Genomic DNA, 16,525 nt, shown 5'->3' on the forward strand with positions numbered 1-16,525 from the left:
ATTTTTACGATTAAATGTCAATCAGGAATAATCAAATGCACAATGTAATGCCTTTGGTAAAGTTGAAAGTAGTTTATATATTTTAAACATCTTACAATTCTATATACAAATGTATACTTAAATTATGCTGTATAATAAAAAGAAAACTGTGCCCACAGGAAATTTGATATTTTCATGAATCACATTTTAAGAAGTCATCATTTGAACTCCAGAGAAAAATAGAAAAAATACAAAAATACCACACCATCAATCCTGAGGCCTGCTCTTATTTACCCTAAGTCCATAAGAACCATACGTCAGCATGGGGAACATAAGCTGCCTTTTCAGAACACAAAAAAGTGCAGTTTCTTAAAGTCTATTTTGTTACATAATAGCAGTTCAAGCCCTGTGCACACAGTACATATCACAATTTGACAACGTATGACCTGAACTAGAGTGACGGTAAACATCACAGTACACTTGAGTAAGGCACACTGAGTGCTCCTGATGTGTGAACACTAGTGTTAGCTGGTTTTCTCAGCGCTGCTGGGTGGTGTTGGTGGGAAGAAGGGCTCCAGACTTCCTGACTGTTTCTCCTGAGCCTCTTTCTGTAAAGAAGAACAACAATGACTTGGTTAAATGCATGCACCAGGCAGAAACAATGCCACTGCAGAACCAAATGAGCACAACATGCTATTGATTCGGTTCCTCTCATACCACATCTGAACTTCGACATCCATCGATGGCACTGATCTCAATAATTAAAGGTGCTATATGTAAGTCTTTGACTCCGCTAAAGCATAAAAATACCAGAATGTGTTTGCAGATATTTAAGAAACATGCTAACAGTCAGTTATTCTCCTTTGAAAATGTGCTTTCTAGGGTGGAATGGTGATCTCTGTTTTGGTTTCTGAAACCCTCCCATTGCCAGTTTACCTGATTGTATTTTGGCATCCGGGTTGCCAGTTGGCGGAAAACACAGCGTATTCAATTTCATTCATCATCAATCTGGTGACCTGTGTGTGCGTCAAGTCTGAAGGAGGGGGCATTTGGACTGCAATACCTAGTTCAACCCCTCTGTGTCTTCGCTACATACAGCACCTTTAATATTAGCCAAGCATAGACTATAGATATAGTATTAAGACTCACCAGCATGCAGAGGTAGTCCACGTGTGTCTGAATGTTGTGTCTGTCCTCAGACGGCACTTGGCCAAATACTTTCAGCTGTGCGCTCTCATAACGCATCATGGTCTCCACGAAAGGAGCCATCCAGTTCACACAGGTCTCAATGGCCTCCCACTTCAGCCCTGTGTGGAGGACAAACACTTCGTCTGATCTACGTCGAGACACTTCAACATGTTTAGAAGTACTACTCTTCACACTCTGCTCTGCAACGTTAACTTCACAAGCACAATGCACATTTTGATGCAGTTATATTTATTTTTAAAAATGTATGTTTGTGTTAAGTAACTACGTTTGTGCAGTTTTTGGCACAAGTATCACCAAGGTATGTCTTCCACAGACCTCATTTTATTTATGAATCAAATTTTATTCATGTGGACCCAAGCTGACTGGATCACAAAACCTGCATTAGCTAACAAGCAAAAGAAAAATGTTTATATATATTACTATAATATAGCAGTAGACCTTGCAAATGAATATCTTACCCGATACTTTTCGGACAACATCGGCTGACATGAAGTGGCATAAAGCGGCTGCTGCTAAGACGCCATATTTAAAGTCCAAAGAGCTGATATCAAGGATGCACAAATCCAAGAGCTAAAACAAACAAACACAAAATCATGAACATTTTCACAGTAGCTGTCAAGACATTTTCTATTAGATCATTTACTCGTGTATGACTGTGTGGGGAAAGCGTGTGTGCACCTGTGTGATCTGTATGTATGTTTCCTGAGGAAACTGAGGCACTAACAGATTGGTGACGTCGTACAGTGAAGCCATCTGAATGTAGAGCTTCATCCACGAGACCACAGTCTCTGGACAAAGCTCCCAGTTTAACACCTGTTGAACACATAAGATGAAACATAACTGAAGACCAGTTTTATTGATTTCTGTATATTGTATTGTATTATTTCTTTGTATAGCGTATGATCTGCTAAATTGTCAACATCGTACGTTCTGTTTGTTTATATCTATTCACCCATGTTTTGAGGTTTTATTGATACAACTTATTTATGAATTTCTCTAATGATTTTTGCATCCTCACATGAAAGGACACAGTTAGGAGTCACCACAGCAGAACCAAAAAGGTTTATCTGTCCACACCTTCAACATGATGAGCTCCATCTGCAGGATCTCCTCCTCCAGACAGGCTCCGTCAGACACGTAAGCCAGCTCAGTGATTTTTGGAGGATATATTTCCTACAAGAACAAGGAACATGCATTGATTTGCAATGATACATCTCCTATGCAGACAGTAGCTCAAAATTAGATGAATTTATATCTGACACAGCATGCTGCTTGAGTTTAGAGTGAACTGTGGGTTTACATCACAACTTAACAAGTGCATAAATCAAGCATGTGAACCAAAACAAGTCAATGCAATGTTTTCAACTTCAGTTGTCACAGGCCAAAATATAAAATTCTGTTATATTAAATTATAAAACATTTCAATTATTTTAAATTATACAAATTTAAATCAATAAACAGCTTTTATTTTAATGGAAAACTGCAGGGACAACTCAAAGCTTGAAAAACGATTTATAACCGATTCTAATGATACATTTGGAAGTGGTATGTTGTGCTTTCAAATGCACTGCGACCCAAACTATGAGTTTGTGTGGAACAGCATTTAATGTGAATCTAATCGCTCTGAGACACTGAACGCACTGGATCATGAGCTGCATGTGTGTAACACATCTAGGGTCAAACTATATATATAAACTGAAGTCTTTGTAATCTGATTACTGTACTAAGCCACATCATATTCTCAAATCCATGCAATGTTAGAATTCACAAAACTGGCCATGTAACAGCATTTCATAAACTCTCCAGCACTGATTTTTACTCAATTTGGTGCTTACCCACAGTTCATTTTGGACACTGGCTGATATGCTACACAGAGAAACTAGCTGGCTCAGTGCTGCTGGAAAGCAATAATGAAATAAATGTATTGAAAATCATTTTGCAGTTTGTTAAGGCAATTTACACAGGAAATACTTCTCAGGTTGAATATATGGAAGCCTGTATAAATACAGAAGTAAAAAACCATCCCTGATTAATATTGAAATAAACTGAGCTTTGAGCACATCGTACCAAATTAGAATTATAATGTTTTAAAATTTTCTCTAGTGTTTAATGTGAAGCTGTTTTTGCACTGATGCCAGACTTATGTGTTATGAATAATTTGATCTTGACCAGATGTAATACAATTACTAGTGTAATATGATGTTATATATGAGATTATATTGCACAGACAGTCATTAAGCACTTGTATACCTCTATTTTGGAGGAGATGAACAGAGCAGTGATCCCTATGAGCTGCAGCTGATCCTTCTGCACGTCACTTTGGGACGACATGTACCTGTCAAAGAAGTCCTGCGCCAGGTAGAAGGTCTGTCTGTGAAGTGTGTATGCTTCACACACCTACAGAGAGAGAAAGATGGAGAGCTGAGAGATATTTATACAACCAGCTGCTGACTCCAGTTGATTCAACTTTCTGTTTTCATGAGTTTTTGTTTTACATTATCAAGAGAATAAACTAGAGAAAATGTCTGGGAGAGGGATTCTCTGACAAGTTTAATAAATGCAATGCTGAACTTTAGCTACTTTTATTTAGAAATATGCTTTATTTACAAATGCTCCTTTTAGTACTTCCTATCCAAGAGTTTAAGCTTAAAACCTATTCACAAATCTCTTAAAGCAAGTTCTACCATAGAACTCTTGACCTCATTGCTATAGATTAGGTCACTTTTTATGAGCATGCTCTTTATTATCCTACATTGAATCTAACATTTTCCAATCAGTTCTCTTTGAAATGAAAACAGAGGTTAAATAAATAACAGCTTTAATGGAGTACGATTATTTTGCAGTCAGATAAATATTTGAATTAATTTTATTTTGTTACATTATTGAAGGGCTGCATTTAGCTTCAAATAATTAATAGGGATTGCTTCTGGTGGGCATCTGCTGGTCTCTAGTGTGTGACAGTACCTCCATGAGCCAGTCGAGGAGCATGGCTCTCATTTTGGGCTGCAGTGATGGGTGTCTGTCTAAACTGCTCTTGCTGTGTTTGTACTTTATCTCTTTACTCAGCATTTTCATCCAGACGTCCTCTGAGATGCCCCAACTTCCCCAAAACAAAACAGAACAGAAATACAGACTTCAGACAATGTATCAGTAAAAAAAAAACAGGATACCGAAAAATATACGACTGTACATCAACCTGGAGTTCAGTTGCATTGAGATGAAGGTGACTCTTGCCACTTAATGTTAGTAACTGCTGCTGGACTGACATGGCATCTAATGCACAGACGCCGTTTGTTTCGTTTATCTTGTCAGGTCAACTAACTTGTACTTTGGGCTGTTAGCTACTTATAAACTAAATTAGACTGGCACCCACAGTACAGACATGCATGCAGCTTTATGCATAAATAAAGCTTTAAAGTTTTATGCTACGGTTATGGCACTGTGTCTCAATTACATCAGTATAGCTGCTGACTCCTCATGTGTCAGTCACTACTCGAGGAGGCACAAACTTTTGCGTCACACACTTTTTGTGGCACATTCACTGTAAATCAGATGTGACGATGGCTTCTGTGCGTAAGATGCCATTGCACTTCACTTGAATACTGCCTTTCTGTCAGTTTGTCGTTCTGTAATGAATGTCAGATAATGTGATGGTCACGGTGTAATTTCACTACAGAAACACACCTAAGTGTTGGGAGTGGAGATGGCTGTGCATCTGGAGCTTGATCAGACGAGGTGGATACAACTTCATTCACGCCGTTCAGATCATTCTGCTGCCGTAATTTCTGAACACACAACACATTTACATAAATAATAACATGTAAAGATGATACATGGACCTTTTCTTACTGTTCATTTGTGCTTAAGTGGCAAACTCTATCACATTAATTTAGAGTTCAGATTAATTTGGACGGCTGTCTCTCAACGGAAACAAGTGACAATCATGCTAACCTGCGTCCTAGTCACACTTCTAATGCACACTTCCCTTTCTACACCTATGCACCTGTGTACTTTAATTATATGAAATACCTGAGAGTCATTCAACTTTTTTATTGATTTTCTCCTCTTGTTGCACTGCAAAACAAAACAAAAAAAATCATACATTAAAACTGACATATGTACATGCATAAACAGTACCGCACACACTGACCAAATAGAAAGTAAACATACTGTGCATACCTCTTTCTTTACTCTTGCTATCTTGCGTGTGTTTCCATTGACAGATCTTGCTTGCTGGCATTCACTAATAGATACAGGGAGAGAAGAAAGTTGCTCAGGTTATGCCATTAAATGTTACGACAGCATGGACACCCCTGAAATGAGTAATTACCAGTATTTTGGGAGGCAAATGGTAATAATAGCTTTATAAACATACGCAATAATATTGCAATGATAAGGTAAGACTGATATGAATGGTTTATGTGAGGGTTAGGTTCATTTCTTGGATATAGGAAATATTATAATATTAGTATAATACAAATAAAAGGCAATGTAAGTCTTCATCAAACATAACTTTAATTACACTGAAATCACAGTAATAACACTGTTCTTACCTTCTTCTGGCCATGTCCTTCCGTATGCAAGGAAGATGTAAGTTCTTGTGAGTTTTGCCTTTTTCAGCAGCAGTTGGCCTATCATGCAAATATTACAGTATTTAAGCGGCATTATTAAACCGCAAATAGAGTTTGACAATAAAAATTACTTGCATTGCGCTCAGGTCGAATATAGTCAATTTAATGACAACCATACACATTTAATTGCAGTTGGATATGAACATGATCTTATCAATACTGTCGCGCGCCAAATTACTCCCTGGCTATACTGGACGCCCGAATTATGTTCATATTCATCTGAGGTTATTTCCCTGTCCTCCACAACTTTAGCTTGTTAGCATTACCCCTTGGTAACTTGTGTGTATGCAACAAACACGATTTTCATGCACAGCACTAGACGTAATTTAGCTAAATACATTGCAAAGCTAACAATGAGTTAATACAATCAGGTAATTTAATTAATAATGCTAGAGCTGAAAAAAAATTAAGTGCAATTCTAAATACAATTATAGAAATAAAATACAAGTAGTAAAGTCGGTGCATTCGACAGCTGATGCACAACCACAAAATAAACGTATTCTATAAATGCATTGAATAAAAATAACAAATGCGTAAAAATGACATTGCACTTCTTACCGGGGCAAGTTGATTGTGACTCTCGCGCCGGCGCCAAGTAGATGTTGAGCGGCTTGTGGGCGCGCATGCGCGTGTTATCCCCGCGCACTTATGTGCTATGGTTTTCCTGTTTGATTACTTTTGTTTTTTTAGGTTGTTTTCGGAAGAACAAGACACTCATTTGCGCATGCTTAGCTGTTATTAAATATATATGAATATTTAGTATGAGTATTTGAAACATATCCATTTGAAAGAAACGTTTAGACTTTGATTTCTAGCTGCTGTTTTTCATCTCTTGGACGGAGAAAAATGAAGACAATGTGCATTTATTATTCTTTGAACGTACTTTAAACCTACATTTTGCTTACGTTAATTCATATTAAGCTTTCCTTTACAATTTTGTAGCGTGCATTTCCTGGATGTTTGGAGCTCAAACACGAACTGGCCAATAGGAGAGCGCGCGTGTGCTGCCACGTGCGCGTGATGAGAATGTAAACACACTTGTTTGGCTCTGAGGCACGTGAACGCGAGCACTGAAGTACTCGACATTTCATACTTCCGTTTTATTTTCTAAGTTACATTTTATACACTCTCGCATCCAGGCCAGTAAAAAAGCTAACAAAGCTATTAAGTTATCAATTATGACCAAAACTTGTGCGGAGGATTCTTGTTGTCCTGAGGACATACACATGTGTAAAATACTAACAACACACTTGAAATACTACTACTACTACTACTACTAACTTTTTTATGGAATGCGTGGTTTCAGAAGAAGAATAAGAAAAAAAACTTCCTATCTGTTTTTCAGAGAGTGAAACAGCAGTACTGAATACAGCCTTCATCCACCTCATGAAGGATGAAAACCTTAAAGATCATAACCATCATACAAACTATTGCAAGGTATCTATCTATCTATCTATCTATCTATCTATCTATCTATCTATCTATCTATCTATCTATCTATCTATCTATCTATCTATCTATCTATCTATCTATCTATCTGTCTGTCTGTCTGTCTGTCTGTCTGTCTGTCTGTCTGTCTGTCTGTCTATCTGTCTGTCTGTCTGTCATTGAAAGAAAACTGTTCACAAAGGAAAGGCTGCATTTAATTAACCAGAAATGTCACAAAGAGTGATATTGTTTAATGTTATTGCAGTTTTAAATTATTTCACTATTTTATGTTAAAAAATATTAATTTTCTTGTTATGGTAAAGCTCAATTTTCAGCAGTCAAAAATAAATTAATAAATTAGCTTGAAAAAGCCAACTAACTGATCTACTAGGGCTAGGCCTACATAAGCTTATTATTATTATTATTATTATTATTATTATTATTATTATTAATAGACAACACTTCTGATTGCTACTCCTCTTTTTTAAGCTACATCCACCAAACTCAGATTAGACCTTCAGATTGTCCTGACTCGGGTTGCCATATCTTTTACTTATGCTTTTCATAAAAATAAAGATTTAAAAAACAGGAAAATCCCAGACTTACATTGACAGAATGTTCAGATGAGCCAAAACTATTGAAACTAAAACTGTCAGCTGGTTTTATTGGTTTTTAACTGTATTTTTTTTTTTTTTTTTTTGCTAAATCAGCTGGTTTTAACTGTTTCAAGTTGCATGTTTTGCTATATCTGCTGGGTTTAGGGTGTGTGTGTGAGTTTAGCATGCTGAGGTGGCATTTCTGTATGAGTCATATTCTCATTGCAGGAAGATGATAATTTTGGAGTCATGGGCCAAGCTCTGTTACCTCAAAGGCGCCGAGCTCCTTTGCCTCTGACTTGATCTAGTGCTCATCATGGTGGCAGTCAGGCAGGGGCTACTTCAGGCAGCAGCACAGGTGGTCTAAGGGTAACAGTGATGGCAAATCCTGCAGGGAACCAACCCTCGAGGGACCATCGCTTCGATTGCACTTAGGAACCATTTGAGCTGCCAATGGAACGTGCTGGGTCTACAAGGAAAGTACCAGTAGTATCCTTTGGGACTCCTCCCGACTACCGAATGTCGATCGTTGCATTGGAGGGTAAGCCGTAGCTTTCTGGAGAGTAGATTCGGCTGCGCTGCTGCCTCTGGGACTGTAGCAAGGCTTGAATCGGATCTGGAAACAATGGCTATGCTTTCCCGGGCCGCCATGAGGGTAGGGCTCAAGTGGACACATCCACCATGTCCTGAGCCCTCAAGGTTGGACGATTGGTTCATCGGGCTGTGCTGGTTCTCTGCGCACCACCCTGATGCCATTTTCCTCGGAGGTGCATGAGGAGCCTACCAGGTTATGGAGGGCACCTTTTCTACCGGAAACCAACCTGCTCCTCCCTCACCACTCTCAACGGTGTTGCAGCTAGGGGATATACGTGGAGTCCTCCCAGTGGATCGGTCAGTTGCAATGCATTTGTGTCCTAATACCACCTCCACCCGGCAGGGCGAACCGTGCCTCCCCTTCCTAGTCTGTAGGTACTAGTCTTTTGGGGAAGTCGTGGCCTAATGGTTAGAGAGTCAGACTCGCAATCCAATGGTTGTGAGTTCGAGTCTCGAGCCGTCAGGAATTGTGCATGTACAGTGCTCTCTCCACCCTCAATACCACGACTTAGGTGCCCTTGAGCAAGGCATCGAACGCCCAACTGCTCCCCGGGCGCCGCAGCATAAATGGCTGCCCACTGCTCCGGGTGTGTGTTCACAGTGTGTGTGTGTGTGTGTGTGTGTGTGTGTGTGTTCACTGCTCTGTGTGTGTGCACTCCGGAAGTTCTAAAATAGCTCTGAACCACAACTGATCTTGCACACTGAGTGACAAAGTTGATGGCAAGTTCTCTGGGTCGTGTGATGTCCACACTTGTGGTCCAGGAGCACCATCTCTGGTTGTGTCTGGTCAACATGAGGAACAATGACAAAGTTTGGTTACTCAAGGTCCCTGTTTCCCAGACTGGCCTTTTCGGTGACACAATCGAGAACATGGCCCAACAGTTCTTGGCTGCACAAGAGCAGACTGAGACAACTCGACATTCTGCCCCGTCAGGCAGCTGCACCGGGCAGTTTGAGAGCATCAATAAATCAGAATCAGAAAGAGCAGTATTGCCAAGTATGCTTGCGCATACAAGGAATTTGTTTTAGTGACATAAGCTTCAAGTACACAGAGACAACAACCAGGCAACAAATAAATAAATAAATAAATAAATAAATAAGTATATGAAAAATTGTGCTATAAATGATAATGGAATAGGACTGAGTAAGATGCAGGGATGTACTAGGATGGAGGGTTCACAAATAAATATAAGGGTATGGCATATTTTAATTGCATAAGCATAAGTGGGAAACATTTAACTGTTCATGAGGTCGATTGTCTGGGGGAAGAAACTGTTCTTGTGCCTGATTGTTCTGGTATTTGCGGCGCCGGCCAGATAGCAAAAGTTCAAAGATGGGGTAACTTAGATGTGAGGGATCCAGAGTGATTTTCTGAGCCCTTTTCCTCACTCTGGATGTATACAGTTCTTGAAGGGTGGGCAGGGGAGCACCAATAATCCTTTTGGCAGTCTGAACAGTTCTCTGTAGTCTTCTGATGTCTGATTTTGTTGTTGAACCAAACCAGACAGTTATTGAATACACAGTACAGACTCAATGACGGCTGAGTAGAACTGTTTCAGTAGCTCCTGTGGCAGGTTGTTCATGATGCTTGGGGAAAGTGCAGGGGGGTTTCTCCTAAAGTCCACGATCATCTCCACTGTTTTGAGTGTGTTCAGCTCCAGGTTGGTAAGACTGCACCAGACAGCCAGCTGCTCAACCTCTTGTCTGTAAGCAGACTCATCACCGTCCTGGATGAGGCCGATGACTGTAATGTTGTCTGCAAACTCACCTCAGCCGGTTGGGCCTTCGTGTCAACTGGGAAAAGAGCAAACTCTCCTCAACATAGTGGATCACTTTTCTCAGTATGGAGTTGAATTCAGTCAAACAGACAACATCAGGAACACAGAGGAACATGCATGGTCAATGCTGAACTGCCTAAATATATTCAAGGGTAGGACAGCAGTCCCACTGAAACAATTTCAGAGGCTGCAATGGCAGTTACACCACTGTGGCTACTGCATATGAGACTGCTTCAGCACTGTATTTATGGCTGAGTTCAGAGGTGGGCGTGGCACTCAATGGGTCCAAGTTAACCGACCTGTTGCCAAACCTTCACCCCGTGGTCAGACCTTGTGTTTCTCCGGGCAGGAACACTCAGCAATGGATGCACTGGCACACAGCTGGCCATAGGGATTTTGCAAGTATGCATTTCCCCTAGTATGCCAGACACTGTGCAAGATCAGGGAGGACGAGGAGCAGGTCCTGCTTGTGGTGCCTTATTGGCCCACTCAGACCTGGTTCCCGGAACTAACGATCCTTGTGTCGGCCCCTCCTTGGCAGATTCCTTTGGCAGATTTCTCTGAGGAAGGATCTACTGACTCAGAGATGGGTCACCCTGGAGCACCCATGTTGAGACCTCTGGGAAATTCATTTCTGGTTCCTGGATGGGACACAAAGGTCCTAGCTAACCTACCCCAGGAGGCAGGTGACACCATCATTTCGGTGAGAGCACCATCTACGAGACGTTTACGCCTTGAAGTAGAACCTGTTCGATCGAGTGGTGTTCTTCACACTGAGAAGGCCCCTGGATATGCTTGATCAGGGTCATGCTTTTCTTTGTGCAGCAAGTGCTAGAGTGAAGGCTGTCTCCCTTCACCCTTAAAGTCTATGTCACTGCGATTGATGCTAACCATGACCACATGGAAGGGAGGTCGGTAGGGAAGCATGACCTGCTCATCAGGTTCCTTAGGGAGCAAGAAGGATAAATCCTCCCTGCCACCCCTCTATACCCTCTTGGGACCTATCTCTAGTGCTCATATCACTACAGCAGGGTCCGTTTAAGCCTTTGCAATCAGTTGCAGTCTGAAGTTTTTATCAATGAAAACTCCGCTCCTGCTTGCACTTGCTTGTTAAGAGTGTAGGTGACTGGCACACGCATTCTCTGTCAAAAAATTGTGCCTAGAATTGGTCTATGTGCCCAAGGTTCCTAGTACCCCTTTCGAGGATCAGGTAGTGAACCTGCAAGCACTGCCCCCACCCAAGCTTTGCTTTGTCCTGTCCAAACCTTGATATAGTAGGTAGACTAGACACAAAGCTTTAGGACCTCAGGTAGAGGCACTGAGAGGTCCCGGTTTAGCGTTGGCTTGCTAAAATCGCTCCAGAGTATCCGTAATGTAGACCCTGTCTAGCTCCTCCATTCCCTCGGCAGCCAGATGGCCCTCACTCTATGAATCCTTGACATATGTGTAAAGTCCACGGGATAGCCTTAGAGCCTATGTTTCTCGGCAAACTTCGTCCAGTTCCAAGAGGATTATAATCACCTCTAATGTACCATATGCACCTAAATGATTGTTCATATGTGTAAGTGCTTCTGAAACCTCCCAAGTGGTACAGATACGTTTTCCCAGCGTTATCCAATCTCACTTAGTGGGTAGTGCTACGACAACAGTGACTGGTCTTCTTGTTGCGAGCCCCGGGCTACACCAAAAAGGGGCACAGGAGGTTTGTACTGGACACTGGAAGAGGCAGCATCCATGGCGCATTGGTAGGGATCCCAGTTCTTTGGTCACTGACATGACTTCTATAGTGACTGACTGAAAGGGAAGGTCTCGGTTACATGTATAACCCTCGTTCCCTGAAGGAGGGAATGGAGACATAACATCAGGTCACCATGGCTGCTTTACCACTGTTGCAAATCGTTTTGTTATATACATTTATTTCTGGAATTATAGACACCAAAGATTAGTTTATAGACCACTAATATGCAATGAGAAAGTAAATTGTACAATTTCTCGTATTCTCATTTGTGTCACTAGCAGATCAGCACTTTGGCTGAAGAATTATCTTCTTTCATCTGCAGGTTCTCCCTATGTGGCTCAAATATCTAGCCCATGTTCCTGGACTATTAAATCCCCAGATCCGAAATCTTCTGTGCCTCTGACTGAAGACACTGTACATAATGTTCCTCATGATATATGGCGTGAGCTTGACCTTGGGCAGGTCTAGTGTCTTAATCAGAGGAGTTCATCACAACTATCAGATAAAGATCTGTTGTGAGGTTATTAACTCCAGTTGCTCAGTCCTTTTTTAAGTTAAATGTGGTAGGTCTGTACTTTTTTCATGATCATGTCATAATTATGAAATATGTGACAGTATATTTATTTAAATAAATGTTCTGGGTTCAGTACAAGTTCTGTTGACAGCATCTTTGACACGATGCCAGATCATTTCTGTGCAAAGCACTACATGAGGATGGGAGTAAGTTCAACAGGACAGTATTCATTGAAGCAGGAGGAGACAGCTTCTTAGGTACTGGAATGATGGTGGTAGTTTTGAAACGTGGGAACAATAGCCTGACTAAGGGAGGTGTTGAAAATGTCTGTGAAGACATCAGTGAGTTCTCAGTACATGCCCAGGGATGTCGTCAGGACCTGAAGCTTTGCGTGCATTGATCCTGCTGAAGGATCATATTTAAATCTGTTTTTGACTTTAATGAGCGGTCTGTATGCAGGCATTAGTATGTCAGTGATGTGGTCTGAGGCTCGGGGGAGGGGGAGGGGGAGGGCTTTGTAAGCTCCTCTCTGTGTGGTGTAAACAAAGTCCAAAATGTTATTACCTTGTGTTGGAAAGTTAATGTGTTGGTGTATTTTTGGAAACACACTCTTTAAGTCAGCATGGTTGAAATCCCCAGCTATGATGAGAAAAGCATCAGGGTGTGCTGTCTGCTGCTCACTGGTGTGCTGGTACAGTTCATATAGTGCGTCGTTCCTGTTGCTGTTGATGTTGTTCGGGGGAATGTAAACCGAAATGAGCAATATGGCAGTGTATTCCCTTGGCAGATAGAACGGCCGGCACTTAATAATCATAAACTCCACCAGGGGTGAGCAGTGTTTGCAGATCACAACAGCATCGCTGCATCACGCGTCATTGATGTAAACACAAAGCGCGGGTTTTCCCTCCCTCCACGAGAGCTCTGTTCGCTCGATAGCACGTCAGCTGGTCGAGCTGTGTAACGCTGTCGTCGAATGTAGTCCAGTTAATTTTCCAATGAGCGTACGTTAGCCAGTACGATGGTGGGGATAGATGGCTTGCGTTGTTAGCCAATAGCCTAGTCTCTGCTTCCTCTCACACCACTTGTGGCGCCTCCGCTGTGGGCCAGATGCAGTCGTGGGGGATGGTGATGGTGTAGGCCTCTGTAGCAGACCGAGATCCCGCAGCTGTTCTGCGTGCATTGAGTTTAACTGTAAAAATACAGTTCTGCTGACATCGAGCGACGTGATGAGGACGTACAAAAACACAAAAAAACACTGTTCTGTCGGGACAGAGAGAAGCTGCTGCATATGGATGCGCCATCATGACCAGTCTGAATTTGTAGTCTACAACACATTAAATATAATAAATAATAATAATAATAATAATAATAAAATCAGCAAAAACATACTTTACAATGTACAAATATATATATAATTTGCATTTAGCCTGAATGTACTTTACCATAAGATTGGAAAATGCCCCTGAAATATATTTGAAAATATATTTTAGTAAATGAGGGTTGAAACTAAATATATGCAGTATTTTCTATTTCAAAAATATATTTCATTGAGCTTCACTGTTTACAACTGTCACGGTTGCCTTCTGTGAAGAAACGAAGAACAAGGAGATGGAGACAGAGGGAAAACAGCTTTAAGATTACATTTTTTTTTTTTTTTTTTCAGATTCTCTTGGTCTGCCAATTTGCACCAGTCCAAAACCAACCTCAGCCCCAGCAACCAAAGGTGATGCTGAATCTGTGAATCCAAATGGATTCTTCCCGTCTCCAGAGCTACTGAGGTGTTTCGTTCTGGGGTTCTTTCTTTTGATTGCAGTCATCACAAATATCCTCTTGTGTGATCATGATAAAAGAAGAAAGGTGGGTGCAAACCAACAGCCCGACACCTTCCAAAGCACAACTTTTTCAATTAAATGTTGGCAGAAAATATTGTGGAGCATCTTATTAGCTACATCAAGACCTGTATTCTGATGAATCACACAAAACCTGCCAAGAGCATGTCCATAATCAATGGCAAAATAAATAAATAAGAAATAATGAATTACATTTTACTGAAGACAATTGAAGGACCATTGAGATTTACAACTGAGACAATTGTGTGTTTCCCCTTCGCTGTTAGCTGTTAGAGACATGAACCTGCAGACCTCAGGTGAAGGAAAATAACTATGCTTTCCATCTTGTCATGGTCAAAAACAACAGCAGTGATGCTGAGGGTGAGTGTGTATTTGTGGATGTTATGTGGATGACATTTGTTTTCTGTATTTGTAAATTGTTTTCTCTGTTCCTTTAGTTCCTGTATCTCCTCAGCATATCTGAGCGCAGAGGAGCGTTGAGAGTGCATCGTATGACACAGACTATGAGCAACATGACATCAGTCCGGAAACAGCTTTTCCTTTATCCACTTCTCATAATTAGTCATCGTTAAGTGTTATGGACAACATTGAGAAAGCAGGAGAGACCTGGGATAGTTGTAACGTGGGGTCAGCTGTTATTATGTTTAACCACACAGAAATTAGGTACAGAGATGAAATTGCTAGCAGCGTTGGGGGAAATTATTTTCAAAAATTGTTTAATGGTAACACTTTATAGTAACTTTCATTTAATCTATAACTTTCAGTTAATATATATTGACATAGGTAGAAATATGAGATAATGTTCTTATTAATGTTTACTAATGAACGTACTTAACATTACCTAATGATTAACATATGATTATTTAATGTAAATTGAAATGCTCTCAAATGTCAGTAAACGTTCAATTCATATGATCTTCATTTTTGGGTCTTTATACTAATTATTTGTTCATGTTTTTGCAGTACCCAATCAAAAGTGGAAACTATTCATCATTTGCAAATGTTTACAAATGTTTACTAATCATTAATACCTTTATGAGCAGTCATCTCAACAGCAAAAAATAATTCCCTAAAGATCAGATTTTACCCAATTCAACACATCTCTAGTCATCATTTATTAATAAAAAAAAAAAAATCATAATTTGTAAATGTTTGTAAGTGATTACTAATCATTTAGTATCTTTATAAGCATTGGACTTTTAGCTAATGTAACAAGATTTGTTTAAAGGGTGGCTGGATAAAGGTGGTAAGCGTGGGAAGTCGTGGCCTAGTGGTTAGAGAGTTTGACTCCTAACTCTAAGATTGGCGGTTTGAGTCTCGGCCAGCGATACCACGACTTGAGCAAGGCACTGACCCCCAACTACTCTCCGGGCGCCGCAGCATAAATGGCTACCCATTGCTCTGGGTGTGTGTTCACTGCTGTGTGTGTGCACTTTGGATGGGTTAAATGCAGATCATAAATTCTGAGTGTGGCTCATCATGCTTGTCACTTCACTTCACTCACTCACTTTTTCACACTGGTTAAGTTTGGCTAAATGCTTACAAAAGACATTACAGATTTTAATTTTGGTGCAAAAAATGTTTATTGCCTCAAAACTCACTCGTCATACTCATCAGTATATCATTAAAAAGGATATTCCTTAAAGGTGCAGTAGGGAACTTTTGTAAAAAAATATTTTTTACATATTTATTAAACCTGTCATTATGTCCTGACAGTAGAATATGAGACAGATAATCTGTGAAAAAAATCAAGCTCCTCTGGCTCCTCCCAGTGGTCCTATTGCCATTTGCAGTTACAGACCGCTCCCGGTAAGAAATCAACCAATCAGAGCTGCGGTCCGTAACTTTGTTTGTGTTCAAAATGTAGAAAAATGTATATAATAAGCGAGTACACCATGAATCCATTTTCCAAACCGTGTTTTTAGCTTGTCCTGAATCACTAGGGTGCACCTATGATAAGTGTTTATATTCTGACTATTTTAGATTGTTTCGGGGGCACTGCGGCGGAGTAACCCAGTACCTTTGTGATTCTTCATAGACATAAACAGAGAGAAGTAGATCCGGCTACGATGTTCTTCCGCAAGACGCAAGCAGTTCTGTTTATTAACCGCTAGAGCGTCAAAAGTTACCTACCGCAGCTTTAAATCAGATATAAACAGGCGAAAGCAAATCATTTTTTTAAAGTAAATACTTGTTTATTTATTAAAA

The 16,525-nt window shown here is 40.5% G+C and overlaps 1 protein-coding gene and 1 long non-coding RNA gene across 2 annotated transcripts; one reads left to right on the forward strand and one right to left on the reverse strand.

The window, feature by feature from the left end:
* Positions 1 to 52: 52 nt before the first annotated feature.
* On the reverse strand, positions 53 to 6,488 carry LOC127935806 (G1/S-specific cyclin-E2). The gene is made up of 12 exons (XM_052533995.1): positions 6,378 to 6,488; positions 5,742 to 5,819; positions 5,368 to 5,431; positions 5,218 to 5,262; positions 4,873 to 4,973; positions 4,153 to 4,288; positions 3,439 to 3,585; positions 2,266 to 2,361; positions 1,867 to 2,001; positions 1,647 to 1,758; positions 1,129 to 1,286; positions 53 to 587 (listed from the first exon to the last, which is right to left on the reverse strand). Exons 2-12 carry the CDS (start codon positions 5,753 to 5,755, stop codon positions 504 to 506), a joined length of 1,092 nt encoding a protein of 363 aa, XP_052389955.1. The 5' UTR covers positions 5,756 to 5,819; positions 6,378 to 6,488; the 3' UTR covers positions 53 to 503.
* Positions 6,489 to 6,505: 17 nt separating this feature from the next.
* LOC127935830 (uncharacterized) lies at positions 6,506 to 15,238 on the forward strand. Its single transcript, XR_008148184.1, has 5 exons — positions 6,506 to 7,049; positions 7,165 to 7,256; positions 14,131 to 14,324; positions 14,584 to 14,677; positions 14,755 to 15,238. It is a non-coding gene; the product is annotated as an uncharacterized LOC127935830 (long non-coding RNA).
* Positions 15,239 to 16,525: the final 1,287 nt, after the last annotated feature.

Source organism: Carassius gibelio, chromosome A19 (assembly GCF_023724105.1).
Source record: "Carassius gibelio isolate Cgi1373 ecotype wild population from Czech Republic chromosome A19, carGib1.2-hapl.c, whole genome shotgun sequence".
NCBI lineage: Eukaryota > Metazoa > Chordata > Actinopteri > Cypriniformes > Cyprinidae > Carassius > Carassius gibelio.

What these genes read in the sequence shown, in the direction of transcription:
- LOC127935806 (XM_052533995.1), bottom strand. An exon ending in TAGCAAGAGTAAAGAAAGAG is followed by an intron (nt 5,263 to 5,367) that starts GTATGCACAGTA and finishes TTTGTTTTGCAG; the next exon opens with TGCAACAAGAGGAGAAAATC. An exon ending in TCATCTCCTCCAAAATAGAG is followed by an intron (nt 2,362 to 3,438) that starts GTATACAAGTGC and finishes TTGTTCTTGTAG; the next exon opens with GAAATATATCCTCCAAAAAT.